General features: G+C 45.0%; 1 protein-coding gene across 1 annotated transcript; it reads right to left on the bottom strand.

Annotated features, from left to right (window-relative positions):
• Nucleotides 1–2,048: 2,048 nt before the first annotated feature.
• Nucleotides 2,049–21,726, bottom strand: LOC148517579 (uncharacterized). The gene is made up of 3 exons (XM_088478529.1): nt 21,540–21,726; nt 18,272–18,911; nt 2,049–5,553 (listed from the first exon to the last, which is right to left on the bottom strand). Exons 2-3 carry the CDS (start codon nt 18,881–18,883, stop codon nt 5,068–5,070), a joined length of 1,098 nt encoding a protein of 365 aa, XP_088334655.1. The 5' UTR covers nt 18,884–18,911; nt 21,540–21,726; the 3' UTR covers nt 2,049–5,067.
• Between the last annotated feature and the right edge of the window lie 2,496 nt (nt 21,727–24,222).

Here is a 24,222-nt window from a genome sequence, read left to right as displayed (position 1 = left end):
AACTTTGGTAATTGTTGTCCAGGTCTCCCGTTATAGTGTTAATTTTTTTGATGGCTTCCTTGTTGTTAAGTTAGTTAGTAAGTTCCAGAAATGTAACTACAGCTTAGGTAGTTACATTGAACGTGAACGTCTCAATGTTAATGTTATATAGGTGAAATCCAGTGAACACAAGGTACCTGCCCCCTTTCTGGGTGCAGCAAGTTTTGGGAGGTTTGATGTACCTCCAAGTTCTGTGTGAAGTCCGGGCGTGTTGCAACTGTCTCTCGGGCCTCTTGCTGATTGGCAATTGCCTGTGCTGGTTCACCGACTGTGTCGGTCTGTATATAAAAGGTGCTGTTGCCAGTCCATGCGACGGCAAAAGGTTTAAAAAGCAGATCCACTGCAGGCTGAGCCTCTGCTTGTACAATGGACACTGTGTAGTGAAGAATCCTTACACAAGACCGCCGTATTCAAGTAGAAGTCAATATATTGTATGGGGTTATTTGTACTTTTCTTGCTTAATAAAGGCCTTATTAGTGTCTTCTCCTTTTGGCGATCGCTTGTTTTTCTTATGCTGTGCTGGGGAAAGCCAAATATGTTTGCATGCAAAATTTTGCAGCCAAGTGCAGTATAAGGCCAAAATATTCCATAACAGTTTTGAAAAGTTCACTTATCTCAAAAAAACAAACAAACAAACAAAAAAAAAAATCTCATGGTAAAATATACTTGAAGAAAACATAATATTTTGAGGTTTTGAAGCCCCCATTCTGTTCATTGTTAAATTGATACAGTAATTTAATAAACCTGATTTACCATGCCATTTGAATGTTAGGATTATTGATGTTTTTGTCTGGTCAGGACGTTCATCTGGTGGTGCACCAATGGGCAGCTCTTGCTGGAGATCTGTGAATCCAGGCTCATGATTTAAGACCTACTTATGCTTGCTTTGCACTCATTTGTTATAGTAGGGTTATGAATAAAGAATGCCATTTCAGTGGATCTACAAGTTGGGCAAATGCTCAGGAAACAATTGTCTTCTGTATGCTGTACTAGCAACAATTTAGTGAAGGTTGGATTGCAGTGTTGTATGTCGGCCAATGTTACTTGTTGAAGCATATGCACTTGCCCATCATTAAACTGTTCATGAAACTGGATTCATAATTGGGAAACTAAACTTATTTGTTATTCTAATTATAATGCATAACATACACTAGGAGGGTGTTTAAGCTCAACAATGCTCTAAAAAAAAACAAAAAACCTTTTTTAGAACATTTCTTATTTCTTGCCAACACAAGATATGCAGCCTGATTCTTTGCATTCCATTTACATAGCAGCATTTTTCTCAAACAGCTTAGGTGGCATGAGTTTGGCAATTAGCTTATGCTGTCTCACGCCACTGGGGCCATGGATTCTATTGCACGGTTGTTGTACTTGTATGCTCTCCTTATGTTTGCATGGGTTTCCCCCCACTGTCCTAAAACATACAGGTATTTAGTGTTCGGTTGTGTGTGAGAGATATTAGACCGCAAGCTCCACTGGGGCAGGGACTGGTATGAATGATTAAAGCATTTGTAAAGCTCTGAATTCTATGTTGATGCTATATACATAAATGATGATAATAATAATATAAAGTATGATTAGTAGGTGATCAGAGAGAAAAGCTCCATGTAGTTTTCTTTTAGCAGTACAGGATATTCTTTGAACTATTCCAAAAAAAGAGAAAAAACAAAAACACCCCACAGGCAAGTTAAGAATCTTTACAAACATTATCTAAAGCTGCATACACACGTAAAGATTTACAGTCAACCATCCAACTAGTTGATTGGTTGGAATGAAAATCTGGTAAAGTATGGGAGTAAATGATGATCAGCAATTTGCTCCTAAATGCCAGAAAACAGATGAAAATGGTCGTCAGACAAGTTTGAACAAATTGTTTAGATCAAACATTTAACAATCAACAGTTTTTGTCCATTTTCCGGCGTTTGGGAGCAAATTGCTGATTGTCATTTGTTTTCATACCTTACCAGATTTTCATTCCATCCAATCAACTAGTTGGATGGTTGGACAGAAAATCTTTACGTGTGTATGCAACTTTAGACGTGATTGGACAAGGAACTAGGGATGGCCATTGACAATTCATAATCATCGATGGTTTATGGTCGATATTGAATGCTTTTACCATTGATGGGGGATAACCAGATGGTTTCCCTCCATCGATGACACAGCATAACCAAATTTAATTTATTTTTTACAAGGTGCCAGGACACTGAGCATAGCCCCAACCCCAATACCCGCGAAGCCTCATCCCCTGGCTCTGATTGGCCCACGATCCAGTCAGTTAAAGAACAGGGATGGCCATTGGTTGGTGAAACCATCGATGGTCATCCATTACATAGTTGGTAACTATTGATGAACACTTGCTATATTACTATCGATGGTGACCACAATGATGGCCATCCATACAAGGAACACTGGGCCTGATTCAGAGCCGGACGCTCTTTCAGAGCGCTCCCTCTGAATTAGTGCCCTCCCTCTGAATTTTAGAGCGGCCTCCTGGCCGCTCGCATAGCTGTGGGTGACCACCCACAGCTATAGCGAGCGGCCAAAAAGATGGTCGCGACCATCGGGCTTGTGACGAGGCCCTTATGGTAGGGTCTCGTTGCCGCAAGCCCTGGAGTGCTTTTGGCTCTATCAGAGCCAAAAGCACTCCCACTGACCTCACTTGTGATGTCAGTGGGGCCGGCCCCAGACGGTAGGCCCTCTATGTGAAGTGTTTATCGTGGCAGTCTTGAGTGCCATATGCACACATGCTCTTAGTCCCCAAGAAGGAATTAGTATACATTACATTATTAATCCTTTTTATATCCTACAGAACACCTATTTAAAAGGGGAATCTACTTGGGGGATTGGAATGAAATACCGCCGGACGCATGTTCAAATCCTGACGCTGGAAGACCAACAGTGAAGATCCCGTCAGGTAAGTATTTCTACTATTACTAACCTCCCCCCCAAGAGTCTAACCCCCCCTTCCCCGCAGCCTAAACCTAAGTCTCCCGGAGGGGGGTGCCTGACCCCCCCCCCTTTCCCTAGCCTAACCCTCCCGTGGGGTGCCTAACCCTTAGATACCCCTGGGAGCCCCTAACCTAACCCTCCCCCGGCTTACCTTCGATCGGCATGCTGGGCGTCGGGCTCCCGGTGTAGGTAAAATGACAGGTGTCGGGATCTCGACGCCTGTCATTGGACCCCTGCCGGGATTAGACAGTCGGGAAGCTGGCGGTCGGCGTTTCGACCGTCGGGTTCCTGTCTGCATCCCCTATCTGGCCTAGTACAGCTTGCAGCCCTTACAATACATATGTATAAATCAACGTTTGGACACGTGCTTCACAAAACAGGTGTAGTTTGAATCAAGTAGCATAAATCGAATTTAATACTACTCGGTATAAGCTGCAGATATTGGCTAGGTGGTTTGGGGCACAGGATTAGCCGTTAGAATATCACCAGCTCTCCCAGATATATAGAGATACTGCACAAAAGGGGAGTGCAAAGTAGACTTAATTTACTAGAACAAAACAATGTTGGCTATGTCCCTATTTTCTTGCTGGTGGGAAAATAAATGATTTATAGGAGGCTTCCAATTACAGGACACAAACACATATACCCTAAACTGGCCAGTCAGAGAAACACGAGAAATTGTTCCGAAAGTAAAAAAAAAATAATAATAATTCCCTTCATTTATAATCATCTTTCAAACAGCGAGGTGCAGACCCAGCGCCTTAGTGGGCATACACATGAGACGATATTTTTGAACGATATTGTTCAATGTGTATGCAGTGAACGACCAACGATGCGCACTCCCGCTGGACGATAACGATATCTACGGTCGTCTGTACATGCAGGCCAATCTGGACGATATCGTCAAGAATTGCCTATTCAGAGATGTGGCAGGATGACTTCACTGAAAGATATCTATGATAGATATCTATCAGTGTGTACACCCAATATCATATGTCCTGCACTACAGAAAGTTCAAGGGAAATCTTTCACCAATATCGTTCATACAGCACATCGTCTAGTGTGTATGCACCTATACTCTTGGGGAGCCCCCGTCAACTGCTATTGGATTGGACACCCAAGAAAGCGAGGGATATGACAGTCCAGACCCTGTCTCTCTCAGATGAGGACTAGCTTATGGCTTTTACGCAAAAACAACATGATTAATGATATTTGCACACAATCTTTGTGGCATGAAACACCCTAAAGCTATATGCAATATAACTCTAGTATCCCTTATACACACGCATCAAAAAAGTGATGATGCTTTGTGGGTCTATGTTGTAACCTGTTACACAGCAATCTTAGAACATACTGTCAAGGAAGCATTTGAAAGGTTGGGCTGGGGGCATCAGCAGAGATAGTGCTGGCCGGTGCCATCGCACAGGGCCCTACAGGGGGCGCTGTTTGGGCCTGTCAAATTTCTGTTTATTATCATTCTTGCTTGTAGCTTCCTCTTATTTCATCCCCAGCATCTCCTGGCCTCTCCTATCTCTTTCCTGGCCCTTCCCCATGAAGCCATGGCCCTTTTTTGGGTGCATTATGTCCCTTTGAAAAAAGAGGGGGGCGCCAATGCTCTTTCTGGCACAGGGCACCAAAAAGTTTAGTTACGGCTCTGGCAGGCAGGCAGATAGTTAAGGGAAGGACAGGAGACAGTATGGCATGATAGAAATACAGTTATAGAGTTCTTTCACAAAGAAAGAGTTCTGGCACAGCATCAATGCATGGTTGCAGCCTGTGGATTAGACATGTTGAGCCGTCACAAATTTGCTAGCTATATATGCACATTATGTACTTACTGCTACCCGTGCACAATGTCAGTGTGTTTCCTCTGCTGTACCCCATATTTTGGTATCTTATGCAATAAATCAAGGTTTAAAGAAATGTCAGTCTTTGGTCTAACACCTATGAATGAGTCATCGCACATATGAACAATGTTTTAAAATAGTAAATACAACTTCTAATGAAAGAAATGCAGCCTCACAGTCCCAGAAGCCTGTCCTTATGCATCATAGACGAAGGTGCCTTTTCTGCTGGTCACTTATGAGCTCTTCTCTTGTGGTTGAGAAGATTTGACTTTCGGTCGAATGATCGGTCACATAAATTGCAAGAAAAGGAGGGATGCTCATCATGTGACCTCTTGTGCTGTAGGAAGGTGGAAAGATGGGTGAAGCTTTTCATACAGTAAGGACACTTAAAAGGCTTCTCTCCAGAGTGGATCCTGCGATGTTCACGTAGAGAGGCCTCCCACTTAAAGCACTTCTTGCAGGTTTCACAAGCAAAGGGTTTCTCCTCTGTGTGACTACGCATGTGCTTGACGAGACAGGATGAACGCTTGAAAGTCTTTTCACAAGAATCACACTTAAAGGGATACTGGTCAGAGTGGACATGTTTGTGCTTACTCAGAGCACTTGACAGCTTAAACCTCTTTCCACATTTTTTACATTTGTATGGACGTTGTTTGGAGTGCACCTTATGGTGCTTCAGGAGGTCTGTGCTGCGTGTGAAGTTCTTTTTGCATACCTAGAAATGCAGAGATATAATTTATTAGTATAAGACCAGAAGAAAACCAGTTCAGTTTGTTACTAGTAAATTCTCTGTTTTCCATAGTATCTATTATCATCATTGTCAGAATTCAGTTTACAAAATTGAAAAACTGTAATACTGCAATGAAGATAACAGGTTTGTCCCACCCACTTGTGGCTATCTTCTGCTGGCTGGGCCAGCATACCATACATACCCAGTACCTTCTAGGGGGTTCTCTAATAAGTTATCAAGTGCAATAATAGGATCTACTGTAGTCACCTTTACTCCTAAAGTCCCGGCCATTTGGTCAGATTTTCTTCCCCTGTACAAAGTCTACTGCTACCAAAAGCCCTCCAAGTTGCAAGACTTATGGGGGAAAGATCGTCAGAAGCGGTAGAAAAATGCCTAGTCCAGCAGGAGTCCAATACTTTAATGCACTGACTGCTCTAATACGACAAACACAATGTACACTGTAGAACTCCTGTCCCAGGGTTTGATCCTTTCTTTTAAGGACAGTTCTATTTTCCACAGTCCAGGACCAGGCCATAAGTGGGTTTAAGCTGGGTACACACTAAGCTATATATCGGACGATATATCGTCCTGACGCAGATCAATATATATATCAGCCACACCGCTCAGTGTGTACACACTATCGCACGTTCACGAGCATCGTTGGTCACATTTTCTGATCTGCTGTGCACGCACGGCAGATCAGAAGATCCGGCTGACGACACCATGCCTCTGGATGTGGCAGGGGAACAATATATCAGACGGTCATACAATATATCAGACGATCATGCAGTGTGTATGTATCGCCCGTCATATATCCCGTCGCTGTTTACATACATCTAGTGTGTACCCAGCATAAGATATGGCAACACTCAGAATTGCAACATACTGTAAGGTTTACAGGGCTGTCCTTTCCTAGGATTCTGAGCTGTCTAGTTATCACAGCCTGAAACAATGCAGGCCTAATCAAACAAACTAAGAGGTCCTGACAAGGGGTAGGCAAATCCGTGTTAAATCCCTGACCTGCTTTTCTCTTAAAATTGAGTTTCTGTACTGGGACTTCCTGTAAAAGCACCTTTGTTCAGCATACAGTACAAAAAATGTATAATTATGTTGGTCCCAGGGACTAATCATCTAATTTCTGGGTACCATTATACTTTAACTCTCAACATGCCACTCAGGACCTCATTCAGAGTCGGTCGTAGCGGCCGCACGGTCGTACGTCACCGATGTTCGCTAAACTGCGCATGCGTAAAGTTCGCAATGCGCGTGCGCAAACTAGCCGCTACGATCAGAAATTTCTCTCTCCTTGAACACAGCCAGGTCGGTAGTTTGAGTGACAGATTGAGGCGTTTGTGGGTGGTAACAGGGGAAGGTGCTTGAAAACGGGGGAGTGGAGATCCGAACGCAGGCGTGCCTAATTATGCGAACGGTGTTTTATGGGAGTGCATAATTAACAAAGTAGTGGCACACGTGACATGGGAGGTTTGTACACTGACATGATCGTAGAGCTTAAGAGAGGGTATGGTCAACCTTAAGCTCTATGACCAGCTCCGATGGTTCCCGATGGTCTCGATTAATCCTTATATGCCCGGAGATTACGTGTAATGCGTACGAGAAGGGGGCATATTTTTTTGTCTTCCGGCCGCTTCCTCCCCTTGGTCGGCCAGCTACCGATCCGATCTTAGGGACGCAACATGCGAGTGCATCATTTGCATATCCGGACCCTTTTCCCATACGACCGTAACGACTGACTCTGAATGAGGTCCTCAGTCCTCCTCAAGTGCATCTTACTGCCCCTGCCTGGTCATTTTTATTAATGAGTGAGGGTAAATTTACTAAGAATCGTGTTTGACCGAGATTGCATTCTTGGGTGTGTTTTTTGAGCCATGCAAATTTACTAAAAGGAAACACGGGTGTAAAATTATGATTCTGCAAAATACGGGTGAAAACACAAATAGAAATAAATACTATCCATAGACAGGAATACAACATGTGAATTTACCAAGAACTGTGTGTGTAAATGAAGGAAGATCAGTCCCGTCTCTCCCTTCCCCCAAAGCATAACCAGCCCGGGCTCTTTGTGCCGACCTTGGTTCAAAAAAATATGGGGAACAAAATGTGTAGGGGACCCCCCCATATTTTTAGAACCAGCACCAGTCTCCACTAGCGGGAGTGTAATGCCACACAGCCAGGGGACACACTTGACTGGGTTCCCAGCCAAAGCATTTGCACCCCCAACTAGTCAGCCCAATCTGGGGATTCCTGGAGACGTGGGAATCCCCAATAAATATTCCCCCCAGGCCGAGGCTATATCCCACATCCCTGGCCGGTGAATACGGGGGTGATAGCATTACTTGTGTAAATCGAATGTCTTTTACAGGGAAATTAGAGGAACTAGCCAGACTCCCCTCACATGCTGGTACTTGTGGAACTACAAGTACCAGCATGCAGGGCAATAACGGCCCGCTGGTGTATCTAGTCCTCCTGTAAAATAAATATTTAAAAAAATGGCAAGACACACACATCAAAGACTGCAATATTTTACTACATTGCAGAAGAATCAAAAACTCACAGGGGGGAAATTACTAAAGTGAGAGTTTTTAGAAGTGGAGATATTGGTTGGTTGCTATGGGCAACATCTCCACTTCTAAAACTCTCACTTTAGTAAATATACCCCACAATGTTAACAAACTCGTCACCACAAGTTGTTGTCCTGATTTTTACTATGTTATAGGTCTAAGGGCCATATTCAATTTGGAGCGAAAAGTCAGTTGGCAGACTTTTCGCTGTCATCGGAGGTTTTGCTGTCGTGAACTTATCGCGTGCGTCCCTGCGTATTCCCGTACTCAGTTCCAAATTGGCAAAAACAAGACCCGGCAAAAACGAAATCGGCGAAAAGTCCTGTCATTTTTGGGGAAATCAGCCTGACACCCCCCTAAAGATGCTCTGACATGGGGGTTCACTATGGGTACCCCCAAATAGCCCTGCAAAAGTTATTTGGGGTCTTTGAATGGTCTCAATAGGAGCTATTTTGCGTCTTTGGGAGAGTGGTGAAGAATAGCATTTAGCAATTTCTTTTGGCCAAAATAAGTAGTCCCATCAAATTTGGGATACATGAAAATGGGTGCAAGCATATTTAAAAATCGCTAGTCAAGCATTAAAAAGCACCAAAAACACACCTTCAGCAAGCACCTGCAATTAAAAAAACACCTCCCCCATACTTGCAGACCCCCCCAAAGGCTATTTTGCTAGTTTTGAATTTGTACCCCCTCTTTGAACTTTTTTGACAACATTTTCAAAGTGCTTTTTTGGGGTGTCCTTTGTGTTTTTTTAATGCAGTTTGCATCAAGGGGGGTGTACAAAGGGTGCAGAGTCGTTGCCGCACCTCTGCACCCCAAAACCTCAATTTTGCACTTTTTTCCGCCGGGTAATCATAGGCGAAACTTTTTCGCCTATTGCTTTGCATTGAGTTTTCGCACTGGCGAAAAGACACTATCATTGAATACGGGGAAAAGTGAAATCTCCAAAAATAACGTCATCGGCGAAAAAGAACAGCTTTTCGCTCCAAACTGAATACGGCCCTAAGTGACCAGATATATCAGTCCACGATTTTTAAAGTTGTAAAAATAAAAATCATGGAATAAAAGATGCGCCTCTAGCCGGCAAAATAGCTGCATTTGCAGAACGCGCTCATCAGACACCATGTTGAAATAAATGAAAAAATAAATAGTTTAAAAAATAACCAAACGTGTAAAGCCCCACCCATCCAAAATGAAACCATTACTAGCGCTGCCAGCCTAAGCTTTGTGTGGAAAAACCAATGAGGACAAAGAGCATGGGGTCCCTTTGTATTTTCAGCAATCAGCACTAGGCTTTACCAGCCAGTAATAACTTACTACACCAGAAAGACACACAGCGTTTGGTCACCCACCATAATGCCAAACAACCCTACGCTAGTCAGCATGGGGCTGTATTCCCTAGGATTGGGCCCACCATACGAACACAGCCCCCCTCCCTCCCCTCCTATGAAAAACCAGCCCACTGCTAATAGTACAATAGCAAATCCCAACAGCCTTATCTCCGATATCTGCTGCAGTCCCTCCATTTCCGACAGTAGCCCCAGCCATCATAGGCTACTATGGGGGCTGCAAAGCTGTCAGATTTACCAAGCTTGTTTGGCCTGGATAGGTAACGCCATCTCCAGATGGCATTATCCTATACTGTGCATCCGTAAAGTATTCACAACGCTTCACTTTTTCCACATTTTGTTATGTTACAGCCTTATTCCATAATGGAATAAATTCATTTTTGTCCTCAAAATTCTACACACAATGCCCCATAATGACAACGTGCAAAAGTTTTTTTTTGAGATTTTTGCAAATTTAATAAAAAAACAAACAACTAAGAAATCACATGTACACAAGTATTCACAGCCTTTGCTTAATACTTTGTTGATGCACCTTTGGCAGCAATTACAGCGTCAAGTCTTTTTGAATATGATGCCACAAGCTTGGCACACCTATCTTTGGGCAGTTTCGCCCATTCCTCTTTGCAGCACCTCTCAAGCTCCATCAGGTTGGATGGGGATTGTAGGTGCACAGCCATTTTCTGATCTCTCCAGAGATGTTCAATCGGATTTAAGTCTGGGCTCTGGCTGGGCCACTCAAGGACATTCACAGAGTTGTCCTGAAGCCACTCCTTTGATATCTTGGCTGTGTGCTTAGGGTCATTGTCCTGCTGAAAGTTGAATCGTCGCCCCAGTCTGAAGTCAAGAGCGCTCTGGAGCAGGATTTCATCCAGGATGTTTCTGTACATTGCTGCATTCATCTTTCCCTCTATCCTGACTAGTCTCCCAGTTGCTGCCGCTGATAAACATCCCCACAGCATAATGCTGCCACCACCATGCTTCACTGTAGGGATGGTATTGGCCTGGCAATGAGCAGTTCCTGGTTTGCTCCTGGCATTCATGCCAAAGAGGTCAATCTTTATCTCATCAGACCAGAGAGAGTCCTTCAGGTGCATTTTGGCAAACTCCAGGTGGGTTGCCATGTGCTTTTTACTAAGGAGTGGCTTCCGTCTGGCCACTCTAATATACAGGCCTGATTGGTGGATTGCTGCAGAGATGGTTGTCCTTCTGGAAGGTTCTCCTCTCTCCACAGAGGAATGTGGTAGCTCTGACAGAGTGACCATCGGGTTCTTGGTCACCTCCCTGACTAGGGCCCTTCTCCCCCGATCGCTCGCTTTTAGACGGCTGGCCAACTCTAGGAAGAGTCCTGGTGGTTCCGAACTTCTTCCATTTACGGATAACGGAGGCCACTGTGCTTATTGGGACCTTCAAAGCAGCAGATATTTTTCTGTACCCTTCCCCAGATTTGTGCCTCGAGACAATGCTGTCTCGGAGGTCTACAGACAATTCCTTGGACTTCATGCTTGGTTTGTGCTCTGACATGCACTGTCAAGTGTGGAACCTTATATAGACAGGTGTATGCCTTTCAAAATTATGTCCAAACAACTGAATTTACCACAGCTGTAGGAACATCTCAAGGATGATCAGTGGCAACAGGATGCACCTGAGCTCAATTTTGAGCTTCATGGCAAAGGCCGTGAATACTTATCTACATGTGATTTCCTAGTGGTTTTATTTTTATTAAATTTGCAAAAATCTAAAAAAAAACTTTTTACACATTGCCATTATGGGGTATTGTGTGTAGAATTTTGGGGACAAAAATGAATTTATTCCATTTTAGAATAAGGCTGTAACATAACAAAATGTGGAAAAAGTGAAGCACTGTGAATACTTTCCGGATGCACTGTAGTAGCCTATGGAATACTAATTTGTAACAATTACTGGGAGAGGGATCCTCTGGGACCCTTCCCTGGCAACGGGTGCCACGCATGCGCAGAATGGCCCCAGCTCATGATATAGAAGTGTAATGATTGCATTTACGATCATTTCCCTTCTTTACACATCGCAGGGACATTTTATTATTATTAACAGTTTCTTATATAGCGCAGGATATTCCGTTGCGCTTTACAATTGGAAACATTGATAGAACAAAACAGGGTAATAACAGACAGAGGTAAGAGGGCCCTGCTTGCAAGCTTACAATCTATAGGACATGATCCTTTCTTATTGCCACGAATAGCTGCGATAAGAAATTCAAATGTTTGGGTCTAAAACACGATAATTAATAAATATGCCCCTCAGGCTGGTTATCAATTTGAGATAGTCAATGTTAATGGGACATAAAAACCGTTGGGCATCAACAGCGTTTTTAAAATGACAGTCAAAACCGATGCTTTGTACATACTGAATTTTTAGATACTAAACCACAGTTGATGCCCATCATTTTGCAGTTTAATGCAAACAGTTTATTAAAGTTACCCCCAAGTCTTGATAACAGGGTCTCAGTTTTTAACATACTGTAGTTTTCATGTTCACATCTTTCTGGTAACACGGGCTTGCAAACAGAAGCAGGTCTGCGGAGATAATGGGTATTTATGGGGCGTTTTCGTGGCCATAGAGAACATTCAAACGCAAGGCATAAGAGTAGTTGTATCTTCAGTACAAAAGAGCTGCTAGCAGTTAACATGACAGTTTGAAATAGCTTGCAGGGAGAAAATGTACATAGAAATTAAGTATTTCAAAATTGCAAGAACAAAAGGCATGTATAATTAACAGAGAGGATAATGTAACCTCAAGCTAAATATTGAGAGTTAGGGTAAGAACTTACCTTTGTTAACTCTCTTTCTTCGATGTCCATAGGGTCCACAGGGAGACCTTGGGGTGTAGGTGGTGGATCTGGTGGATCTGGGAGCTTTCAGCTCCCAGGATGCACCGGTCCACTCTCCCTATACCCCAAGCCAGTCGTAATAAGCTAAAGGCCGGAGGAGGATAAGAGAGAAGGAAGACTGGTACCCACAAGAATTCACATTCTCACAGAGAAAGAGACGGGAAATCGGTGACAAGAAACATAGCCCATATGAAGCCAGGTGTGTCAGGGCGGGTGCCCTGTGGACCCTATGGACTTTGAAGAAAGAGTTAGCAAAGGTAAGTTCTTACCATAACTCATTTTCTTCTTCAGGGTCCATAGGCTCCACAGGGAGATCTTGGGGATGTCCCAAAGCAGTCCTGCGCTAAGAGGAGAATCCAGCGCCCAAAGGAAGCATCCTGAGAGGCAACGGTATCAAAGGCGTAGAACCTCAGAAAGGTCTGGACAGAAGACCATGTAGCCGCCTTACAGAGCTGAACAGCCGAGGCGCCACGGCGAGCTGCCCACAAGGGACCCACAGACCCAGTAGAATGAGCAGTAACAGTAGCCGGTACAGGAAGGCCTGCCTGCATGTAAGCCTGTGAGATAGTCTGCAAAGCCATCTAGCCAATGTTTATTTGTTGGCTGGCCATCTCTTCTTGTGAAATCCATATAGCACAAATAAGGAGTCTGATTTCCGAAGGGAATTGGTACGGTCCACATATATCCTGAGGACACGGACCACATCCAAGGAGGCCTTACCTGCCGAGAGGTCTGGTGATTCAAAGGCCGGGACTACAATTTCCTCATTAATGTGGAAACTTGTAACAACTTTTAGAAGGAACCCAGGGCAAATCCGAAGTACTGCCCTGTCCTGGTGGAAAATTAGAAATGGGGAGTGACAGGAGAGCACCCCTACATCAGACACTCTTCTGGCCGATGCTATAGCTTCGCTGTTAACCACTTGAGTTCCACAGAATCCAGGGGTTGAAATGGAGGGCCCGAAGAACTACTGACAAATCCCAAGGAGCCACTGGAGGGACAAAGGGAGGTTGAATCCGGAGAACACCCTGAAGGAAGGCGTGGATATCCGGTAGTGGAACAAGTCTACTCTGGGACCAAATGGTCAGAGCAGAGCCATGCACTTTCAGTGAGGCCAGGCGGAGTCCTCGGTCCAATCCAGCTTGAAGGTAGGCCAGTACTCTGGAACCCTAAACACCTGGGGGGTCATAGCTTTTGATAGACACCCTTGGAAATATGTATGCCACACTCTGTGGTAGATCCGAGCAGAGGCTGGCTTACGTGCTCTGAACATAGTGTTAACTACAGCGCTAGACAAACCTTTGGACATAAGGAGGGATGTCTCAAGGGCCCCACCATCAAAGACAGACGACCCAGGTCCAGGTAAAGGCAAGGACCTTGAGACAACAGGTCCGGTCGTTGAGGCAACAGGAACGGATGTCGATGGAGAGACTCCAAAGATCTAAGTACCAATAACGTTTGGGCCAAGCTGGAGTCAGCAGGACAGTGCCTCCATCTTGTTTGAACTTCCGAAGAACTCGAGGAAGAAGTGGGACTGGAGGGAATAGGTACACAAACTGGAAGGTCCACTTGTCCACTGGTGATTCTACAAAGGTTGCCTTGGCATCTTATGTTCTGGACCCGTACACTCGCAGTTTGTGATTGTGTCGGGAGGCCATGGGGTCCATCTCTGAGAGGTCCCATCTGTTCACTAGGAGTTGCAACACCTCTTGGTGAAGCGCCCATTCCCCGGGATGCATGTCGAGACAGCTGAGGAAGTCTGCTTCCCAATTGAGAACTCCCGGAATGAACACTGCCGAGATGGCCGGGAGGTGACCCTCGGCCCATGTCAGAATGCGTGACACTTTTGTTATTGCTGCACGACTTCGAGTGCCTCCTTGAAGGTTGATGTAAGCTACTTTTGTGGCATTGTCGGCCTGAACCTGTACAGGTTTTCCGTGAAGTATGTGCTGGGCTAGGTTGAGGGCCCTGTAAACAGCTCGAAGTTCCAATATGTTGATTCACAGGGTTGATTCGACCGATGTCCAACAGTCCTGAAAGGAGTGCGGACCGGTCACTGCGCCCCAGCCCGGGAGACTGGCATCCGTTGTTAAAATTACCCAGTCCAGGATCCAAAAGGGGCAACCCTTGGTTAGATGAGAAGTCTGTAGTCACCAAGATAGAGACAGACGCACCTCTGGAGAGAGCACCATGGTCTGAGCTTTGATCCGATGGTGGTAACCCGTTCCACCTGGAGAGGATCAGCCGTTGCAAAGGCCAGGAATGGAACTGAGCAGATTCCAGCATGTCGAAGGCGGACTCCATGGATCCCAGAACCTGGATTGCTGAGTGGTTCTACACTCGGCGACAGTGGCGAAATCTGCGCACTCGTAGTTGAAGTGTGGAGATCTTGTCTGATGTCACAAAGATTATCTAATCCTGAGAATCCAGCAGGGCTCCCAGATGAATCACTCTCTGTGAGGGATTCAGGGAGGACTTTTTCCAGTTGATTAACCATCCGTGCTTGTGCAGGAAAGTGATGGTTAACTGCCGATGGCGGTGAAGCACTTCTGGAGATCCTGCTAGGAGCAGGACGTCGTCCAGATATGGTAGCAGTCGGACACCCTGACCACCTAGGTGGGTCACCTGATAACCATAATTTCGATAAAACACCCGTAGAGCTGAGGATAGTTCAAAGGGCAGAGACTGAAATTGGAAGTGTTGCTGTAGTATAGCAAACCGGAGATATCGCTGATGTGAGGGCGCTATAGGTACATGTAGGTCCTGAGTATCCAGAGATACCATGAAGTCCCCAGGCTCCATAGCTAGGATGATGTAGCATAGGGTTCCATACTGAACCTGGGTACCCTGAGGAATTTGTTCAAGGATTTGACGTTGAGGATAGGCCTATGAGACCCATTCGGCTTCTGAACCAGAAAGAGAGTAGAATAATAACCAGTCTCTCGCTGAGATAGTGGGACTGGCACAATTACCCCTGCTTGCAGCAAGGACTGTATGGCTTTCTGGATTTGCCTTGTTCAGGTCTGAAGGAGGGCCTGTATAGAAAAAAACTGGTGGGGAGGCAGTGAGAAATGTGAGGGACCACCTCTCTTACCCAAGCATACATGGTGGTTTGACAACAGCACTGGACGAACTGAAGAATTCAGCCTCCCACTCTGGGATATTCCAGAGGCAGGCCTGTCCCGTCAGGCTGAGTGTTTATCCTCTGGTTTTGAAGCAGGGCGTCTGGTGTTCCAGGTCTGCTTGGTCCTGGGTTTGGCAGCCTTAGTGGAAGTCTACTGCCTAGGAAAGGACTGAACTTTATGCCTTCCCTGAGGACGAAAGGATTTAATTGATGTAGTCCGAAATGCAGTTTTTTTATGCTGCCAACATGGTTACAATCTTGTCAAGGTCTGGGCCAAACAAGATCACCCCATTGTAGGGTAAACCTTCTAGGCCTTTCTTGGAAACCGCATCAGTCTTCCATGAATGTAGCCACAGGGTACGGCGGGCAGACTCAGCCGTGGCCGAGACTCTGGAGGTTAGGAAACTGGCATCCAATGTCGCTTCTCTAATATAGGAAGCTGCATCTCGAATGTGAGCAACAAAAAGACATCTGATCCCTAGAAGCATCTGAGGGAAAAAGAGTCTTCAAGTGCGTCAGCCCAGCTCTCTATAGCTTTAATCACCCATGCAATAGCCATGGTTGGACTGGCGACAGCCTCTGAAAGAGAGTATATCGATTTCAGGCAGGCTCCTACTTTCCTATTTGTTGGATCCTTCATGGAATTAACTGTAGGAATAGGCAACGTTGCGCTTTTATTTAAACGCGTAACATGTGAATCCACCGCAGGTTTTTTTTCCCATTTTGCACAATGAGCCACAGGAAAACGTTAACATGAGGTCAGATTGTTTTGTGGTTGAAACCTCTTACCAGGAGATTGCAAGGCTGTAGCCGTGTGTTTTGCTAGTTGAACCAATAGAGAGAATTTTGCTGAAGCCACTTTGTCATTTTAACAGAGGGTGCTTGGATTTAGGGGCTGGCTCGTCATCTTCTATTAATAAGATGGATCTGACAGCTCGTACCAATGCAGGAATATTAATTTTTGACCTCTCATCCTACTCCAGAGGGGAGTCAAGGTTAGAGAGATCAGCATCTACTGCCTTCTCAGATGATAATTCTGAATCTGAGAGTTGCGTGGACTGTGATGATAAACACAGGATGCTTAGAGGGCTTACTGGGTAATGGCTTTTCACCTTGCAACATGGTTTGAAAGACATTAGAAGTAGCCATTAGACTCTGCACAGAGTTAGAGAGTACGTCTACCCATGGTGGGGGCACAGGAAGTACCTGTATCGCCTAAACCTGTTGTGGCAACCCCAAAGGGAGATTTACGGCCTGCTGTGATAACTCCATAGGGGGAATGACAACTGGAACCGCCAGGCGGTCCGCAATAGTGGCCAAAACCTGCTAAAATGAAGCCATGAGGGGGGCTCTTGTACAGGCGCTGGGTTGTTTGATGGGCCTGGTGAAGTATAACACTAACTACATAACCCATCTCGTATCAAATCCTCCTCACTTAAGCCTGCAGCACATAATTTGCATGATCGCAGTATGGGTGCAGATGCCTGTTTGTTACTCTTGCCTTTGCTAGACATAGCTGCAGAGTAATATGGCACTGGGTAAAATGCAACCACCGTGTATGTAGGATACTAGTAGGAATACAATATACTGGTCCTGTCTTATGCTTAGGTAAGCTGCAGAAGCAAGCAGCCCAAATATGGCACAGTGCAACGACCAACTGTATGTGACAAACCTCACAAATACTTAGTTCTATATATGTGAGGTACAGGAAAACTCCTGAATACACCTGTATGTTAGGGCAAAGTCAGAACAAAAAGGGAAAGATATATGCTGACAGTAGACTAGAAAACAGACGGGCAGCGCTAGCATCAGTCACATACAATGCAGAAATAACATAACTGCAAACTGGCATTACAATCAACTACACAGACTCAGTGTCTGGTAGGCTATAGTGCTACATACGCAGACTCCAAGGAGAGGTATGAAGGGGGACCGGACCCTGCATATCCCTGAGAGAGCTGTGGCTGTGTCTTAGAGAAAATGGCCGCCAGAGACCTCAGAGGGGGCATGGTCAGAGGAGAAGAGCAGCTCAGGAAAGCAAGACCTCTTTGGAATAGCACCCTAAGCTGAGGGGCCGCTTTAATGGGTAAGCTGACCTCCCCTTGCCGATTTTTTACCCACCGGGACGCTGGTTCCTGCACCATGTGTACCCTGGTGGGCTACTGAATCACGGTGGCTGGAGCCTGCGTCCACACTCGGCACCTCCAGCCTCTCCCCTGCGACAGGAGGTTTGACTGCTGCAGCGCGGGTCACCGCAAGTGATGTTCCGCTCTTACCTGTCCCCTGGCATCTGGCTTGCAGTCTGGGTCAGTCCACAGGGCCGGCTAGCAGGGACCCCTGGATGCCCGCCGAGATCCCAAGATCTGTACCGGTGTTGCGGCACCGGAGGGGTGACGGAGCGGCAGGGCAGACGTCCTACGGACAGTCTGCTGCAGCGCGCTCTAAGTTAGCAAAAAAAATAGTTAATTATTAAATCATAAACTAAAAAGCTGTAAGGCACCAACGAAACGGAGGGGCCTCTGGCTTGGGGGCGGGGTATAGAGAGAGTGGACCAGTGCATCCTGGGAGCTGAAAGCTTTTAACTGTGTGGTGCCCGGATTCCAGATCCACCACCTACACCCCAAGGTCTCCCTGTGAAGCCTATGGACCCTGAAGAAGAAATATCGCTACCTGGAGACCCTCTTAACAGGAAATACTAGTGTGAAATTGGAAATGGATCACAAAGCTAATTTAACTGCTTAGCCTAGCTTGCCAAAAAATTATCCTTGCCTAATCTATTCCTTACCATGCACTCGTAAGGTCGCTCTCCCGTGTGTATTCTCTGATGGTCAGCGACGTTTGCTTGGTGCTTGATGACTTTATCGCATACCTCACATTTAAAGAAAAAATTGGGTTCTGAAGGTGGTGCCTTGCGACGTGGCTTTACTTTGCGGGAACTGCGTTTGTTTCTTTCTAGCTCACAGCTTTGGGTCTTAGTTGTTCCCAAACCATGTTGTTCAACTGGAAAGTCCTTTTCTTCCTCCTCTTTAAGATGTTTTGCTTCTTGTAACTCAGTCACAATACTGCTTTCTTTTTTTATGGTTTTCCTTAAACGTAATGTAATATCTCTGGGCTTTTCGTCTGCCTCCTCTGTATTTTCTTTATCCACATCAGGAAAGTTTATTTGCCCAGAAATAGGACTAGGTACATATTCTTCTTTAATAATCTGCTCAGTATCCATAAAAGATGCAGACTGAACAGGCTCTACAGACGTAAAGGCATATTGAGTCTCAGGAATTGACCTGACATCAGATATCATAAATTCTATCGGCTCCTCTTTGGTGAATGAATTGTTGTTTTCGATCAATGGCTTGATCAATACTTCTGGTTGACCTGTAGAATTTACTTCTAACTCCATTGCGGTATTGCAAAGCCTTATTTACGATCTATTGAAAAGAAACACTATATTATTACTCTTATGTGATTTATGAAAGTAATTAGGGCTTTATTTTTCATATTCTTAAGTAACTTCTATGATCCACATTATCCATTCAGGAGACCCCCTTTTGTAACATGTAAAATCGATTAACAATCAGAACAGATTAACCAAATAAATTTTTTCAGCATTGTCACATAGTGCATCCCGCCCAATCTTAAAAAACTGTCAACCTCAGAAAAATGCAGTTTTTGGAGGTTTGACCACCATCCCTATATGCATCAAGCTCTGGAAAGCAAAACTTTCCAAAGCTTGTTCCCTATAGACAATGACATCTATATATGGTGTTGCCTAATAGGAGGCTTCTTACCCGAGAGGGTTCTCTATAGGAATCCTCCTAGGGTCCCCTGCGGCTCGTGCATGCGTTGGCCAACGGACGCGCATGCGCAGAAGGACTCACAGGTCATAAACCCGAAAGCCCCCACACACCACAAAGGACAACTATGCTTGCGATCAGTGGCAGGATGCATTGCAGTCAAAATGTGAGGTTTGATGCAGCCTGCCCATTGTCTAATGTTACTTTAGCCTCATCTTTTCAGTACAGTTATCAAAAGCATTATATGTGGATTAAAAACATACAATGATCCGAAGCTTCACAGTCTACTGTTTAGAGATCTGGATATGCTGAAGTTACTTTGCATAAAACAGTAATACATTCATTTGTGCTCATAAAGAATGAACGAAACCTATTTATTGTATCCCTCTGTTCAATGCAACTTCACAGCAAAACAAAAACAGTACTACTATATTATGTACTATCACAGTTTAAGAATGTCAAAATACTAGGGGGCAGCATAGTAGCAACCAAGTCTGTTTTGCAGATGCATCTTGCAATGGCAACAGGGCTAGAGCAAGTTGAGTTGAATGTGTGTTGTGGTAGTGTAGGAAGAATTGTGGGACTGTGAGGCTGATTCATTAAGGATCATTATTGCGATCGCAGCTCCGTAGTCGCACTCAGATCTGCTGCGAAAATATGCTAAAGATCGCTATCGCACTGCCAGCATAGAGACGCCCACTACCGCTACCTCACATCCGTAATATGGTATGCAGTTATGAGACCGGCGGACGCATACCCGCCGGTCTCAATACCGACACCAGAATCCCGGCAAGGGATCAAACATAGGCGTCGAAATGCTGACAGACTATGTTAATCCCGACGTTGGGAACCGAACAGGACGCTGGACCGATCGTCCAACACCGGGGGTAAGTATGTATGTAGCCAGGGATGGGGGGAGATTAGGTTTAGGGCACCCCGGGGCAACTTAGGGATAGGAACCCCCCAGGGGACGGTTAGGCACCCCCCAGGGAGGGTTAGGTTTAGGGTGCGGGGGGGGAGGGTTTAGGAACTTACGAGGGAGGATTAGGCACTACAGAGGAGGTTAGGGTTATGTACCCCTAAAGGAGCGTTATGAATAGTTAACTTATCTCCACTGTTGGGATCTTGTGCATCGGGCTGCCGACGTCGGGATTTGAACCGCTGGGCTGACGTCAGGCGGTCACACATACCCATTCCCAGTAATACCTTGCAAACCTCCATAAACATTGCGTACCATCGGCCCCTCACGCAGAATTACAGGAGCCCTGACCTTACTTAGAAATTGCTATCCTCGTTGTAAGCAGTGAGTACTCAAGCTGCGTATACAATCGCAATTTATGCATGCCCATGCAACGGCGTTCAAACGGACAGACACACCTGCGTTTCTCTGACCACTCTCCCGTCACCACCCCCAATGCTCAGTATGTGTATGTCATTTCAAAACATTCAATAGGAACCAAGACTGTATGTTGATTGTTACGGAAGAAAAATGTAGAACAAATTATTGCCATTTTATAACATACATCACCCTAATCTAGATGCAACAGAAACTTGAAAAAGTCAATTTACAATGTTCCAGTGCGGTTGGGAGCCAAGCACAAGATGTGTAACATTTTGAGTAAGAATTGACTATTGTACATTAACTTTTTTATCAAAATCCCCACAGTTCGTTGAGCAAAAGGCGCAGTGTAATTTGAATACTATGTTTTAGGAGAAGCAATATCCATTATAGTAAATATAGAATACGGTCACTACTACTTCGTTCACCCCATAGTGGATCGGCATGTCAATAGTGTGATAAGGCGGCCTCCCCTCCCACATACTGTATGCAATCATGTAATGCCCTTAGTAGACTCAGCCCAGGTGATACCAATAGTTGTAAATAAGTGGTGGTAAAACCACTGTACAGAGGAGCTGCAGTTCTTCAGTCAGTGGCTGCATACACGTGTAGTTGCTGCACTGCAGTACATTAGCACGACCACAGGCTTCTCTTACCCGGCCAGGGGACACCCACTATGCGGGCATGCTGGGTAACTCTCTGATGCTCATTCCTAATTATGGCTCCCTCCCCCCTTCGTGAATATTTGGTGGATATTTTACCGAGAGACCAGCTGCTCCCCAGTCACTTCCTCCCACACACATGTGACAATAATAACACAGGCAGCAGCTGCTTCCGCTATAGCGCTATACTATAGCCGCACCGCCCGCAGGCACACGGCCACACGCCTGGCAGCGGCCATCACCAGCCACACTCACACCCACCTGTGGACGTCGGTACGGGGCAGCTGAGCTGCGCACCAGATCAGACTGGGCTGTGCTGTGCTGTGTAGCTGAATACAATAGAGGAGAAAGTGAGCGGGATTCAAGTAATGCAACAGCTGGGGGCAGATGGGGCAAAGTTGGTGGGCAGCAGGGTGCAGATTACGGAGGACTGACGGAGGAGAAGATGGTGGGCGGAAATGTGAGCGAAGATCATTTCCTCCAATCCAGTTCCTGATGGGCTGCTTCAGTTCATGTGCCATGGTACAGAGCAGACAGATCTGGGTGTGTGAGGCAGCTCATCAATCACATTAATAGTGATGCCTCTTGTTTGTGTTTCCCATACACAAATCTGCTTTCTCCTTTCATTGTAGCACAGTAACTGCATGAAGAGCAGAACACCGGGGAAGCACAGGCTGCAAGTCAGCCACACACTGGGAATATTATACTGAAACTGACATTGGCAAAACAAATATTAAATATAAAATAGTGATGTACATATTGTTAAATCAAAGTTTTGTGAACAATATTGTGGCTGTTGATCTCATTTAGGGGCCTATTTAGCAAATATTTGCGGGAATTAATATTCACACAAATATTAAGTATCCTCCGAATATGCTATGGAGGGACAGCAACTGATATCTGACCTGACAGATTTACCAAGCTCCGGAATGTGCTCAGCCCGATAGGATAACACCATCAAGCCTTTGGGCTACTTCTGTCACCCCGCGATATTGCATGCACCAGCTGAAGGGCGCGCAGACAGAGACTCCCAGCCTGGAAGCAGTGTGATAGCGTTACGCAATTACACTGCTTCCAACTCTTCGCCAGGACAGGCTCTTCCACCTTTCATGGATCGCTTATGCGATTACTTGCTGCTGGGTACACACTGGCACATATATTGGCCGATCAATTGAGTATGTCCATCGGCCAGTCTGTACCAGCGATATGTCTGCAAATATATCTGTTTATCATGCTGTGTGTACGGGTGGCCTGCTAGGGAGGGGACAGTGCTGAGATGGTGTGACAGTTGGGGAGGGGACAATGCAATGCACATATGGGGCGACAGCTGGAGAGGGGACAGTACTGAGAAGACATGGAAGCTGGGGTGGAGACCATGCTGAGATAGGCTGTGACTAGTGCTGAGATTAGAGTTGAGGAGGGGACAATGGTTGTCAAAGTCGTAATCTTTTGCTGTTAGTTCTGATAGCCACGCCCCAACTCTTTGTCTGCAGACTGCCACGAGAGACAATACATAAGCATACACAGAGTATGATTGAAGTATATCTGAACTTTATTGTCTTAAGGTGTGGTATTTATAGCTTATTTTAACATGGGTGCTATGGAACTCTGAAATCTGCCTACTACGCACTTTTCCTGGCTAAATGTCCTATCCAATTATTTTATAGTGCACGTAACTTAATTAAAGAAAATAAAACAAACTGTGAGTTGATACATTCCAATAAACACAAGAGATATCACTTGTCAGAAATTAACTCCCAAAACTTATAAATCATGAGCTTGCGTACATCAAAGCATGGTTATCGGTGAAGCCGTACCTGTCTCTGTCTTTCCCCAGAGACATTCAGCATTTGAAATAACTTGCTGTGAAATACCTCCTGTATTCAAGAATAAGGGAGAATATTTCTATATTAACAAAATGGCATCTCTGAACAAGATGGCGTCATGTCCTGACTTTAACATCTTTCCCCCTTTTTATTCAAATCTGACACATCTAGCTTACCTAACTCACGGTTCCACCCCCTGTGCATCTGGCCCCTACTTCACACAACAAGTTATCCCTCCTAACGAGGTAGCTGCATGGGCAACGTCCATTTACATTCGAGACCATATATAGGTGATGAATTCCTCAGTCCCTACAGTCCTGTGTCCTCTTTATCTAGTCCAACTTTTATGTATAATCTATCTGCAGTCGCCATACAAAGTTCACATACGTCCTTTTCAAGCGAAGCTGCTTTCTTTTTGCAAATTACGCATGTCTGTGCAGTGCCATCATAAAGGACCGTCATTGAGGCCGATGCTTGAGTCTGGTTCCTGGAACAACAGTCAAGTGTAAGTATTTTTCCCATCACACACATAAGCACTTTTATTGCTATATATATCATAAGCAGTATTACTAATCCCTTGGCTACTACACCAAGTATGCCTGAAATCCATCCACCAATACCCTTAAACCAGTTTGCTGGGTTCAACCATGAAAACCATCCCTTACCATCCAGATCATACTCTGGATCATTATGTGCCTTTCTGAACTGGTCTTTTAGTTCTTTGATTTTTTTCCATATGTTCATGTATGGGATCAGAAAAATTATCAGCTATATAATTACAACAGGGTGGTCCCAGTATTTGACACATACCACTTGGAGCAGCAGTGAGATAGTCAAGGACAAGTCTAAACTGTCCCATAACCTTTACTTTGAATTGCAGTTCATTAGTGATTATATCAAGCACATCAAATATTTCATCAGTGACATTATCAAACAATTTAGCTAGGGCCTCTATATTGTGAACCTTCTTTACACTGAGTCCAGATATTGTTAAAGCTAAACCCATCTTCTTATACCATGGTACATATAACAAATCATGGGCATGAGCTTTATTTATTACGAGATCTTTCCTTACTCGATGATTAGCTGGGCTATATGTTATGTCAATAGTTTTCATT

This window comes from Taudactylus pleione, unplaced genomic scaffold (assembly GCF_031769625.1).
Source record: "Taudactylus pleione unplaced genomic scaffold, aTauple2 ptg000214l, whole genome shotgun sequence".
In the NCBI taxonomy this organism is placed as follows: domain Eukaryota; kingdom Metazoa; phylum Chordata; class Amphibia; order Anura; family Myobatrachidae; genus Taudactylus; species Taudactylus pleione.
The sequence above is the reverse complement of the archived record's forward strand: the minus strand, read 5'-3'. Positions and strand labels throughout refer to the sequence as shown.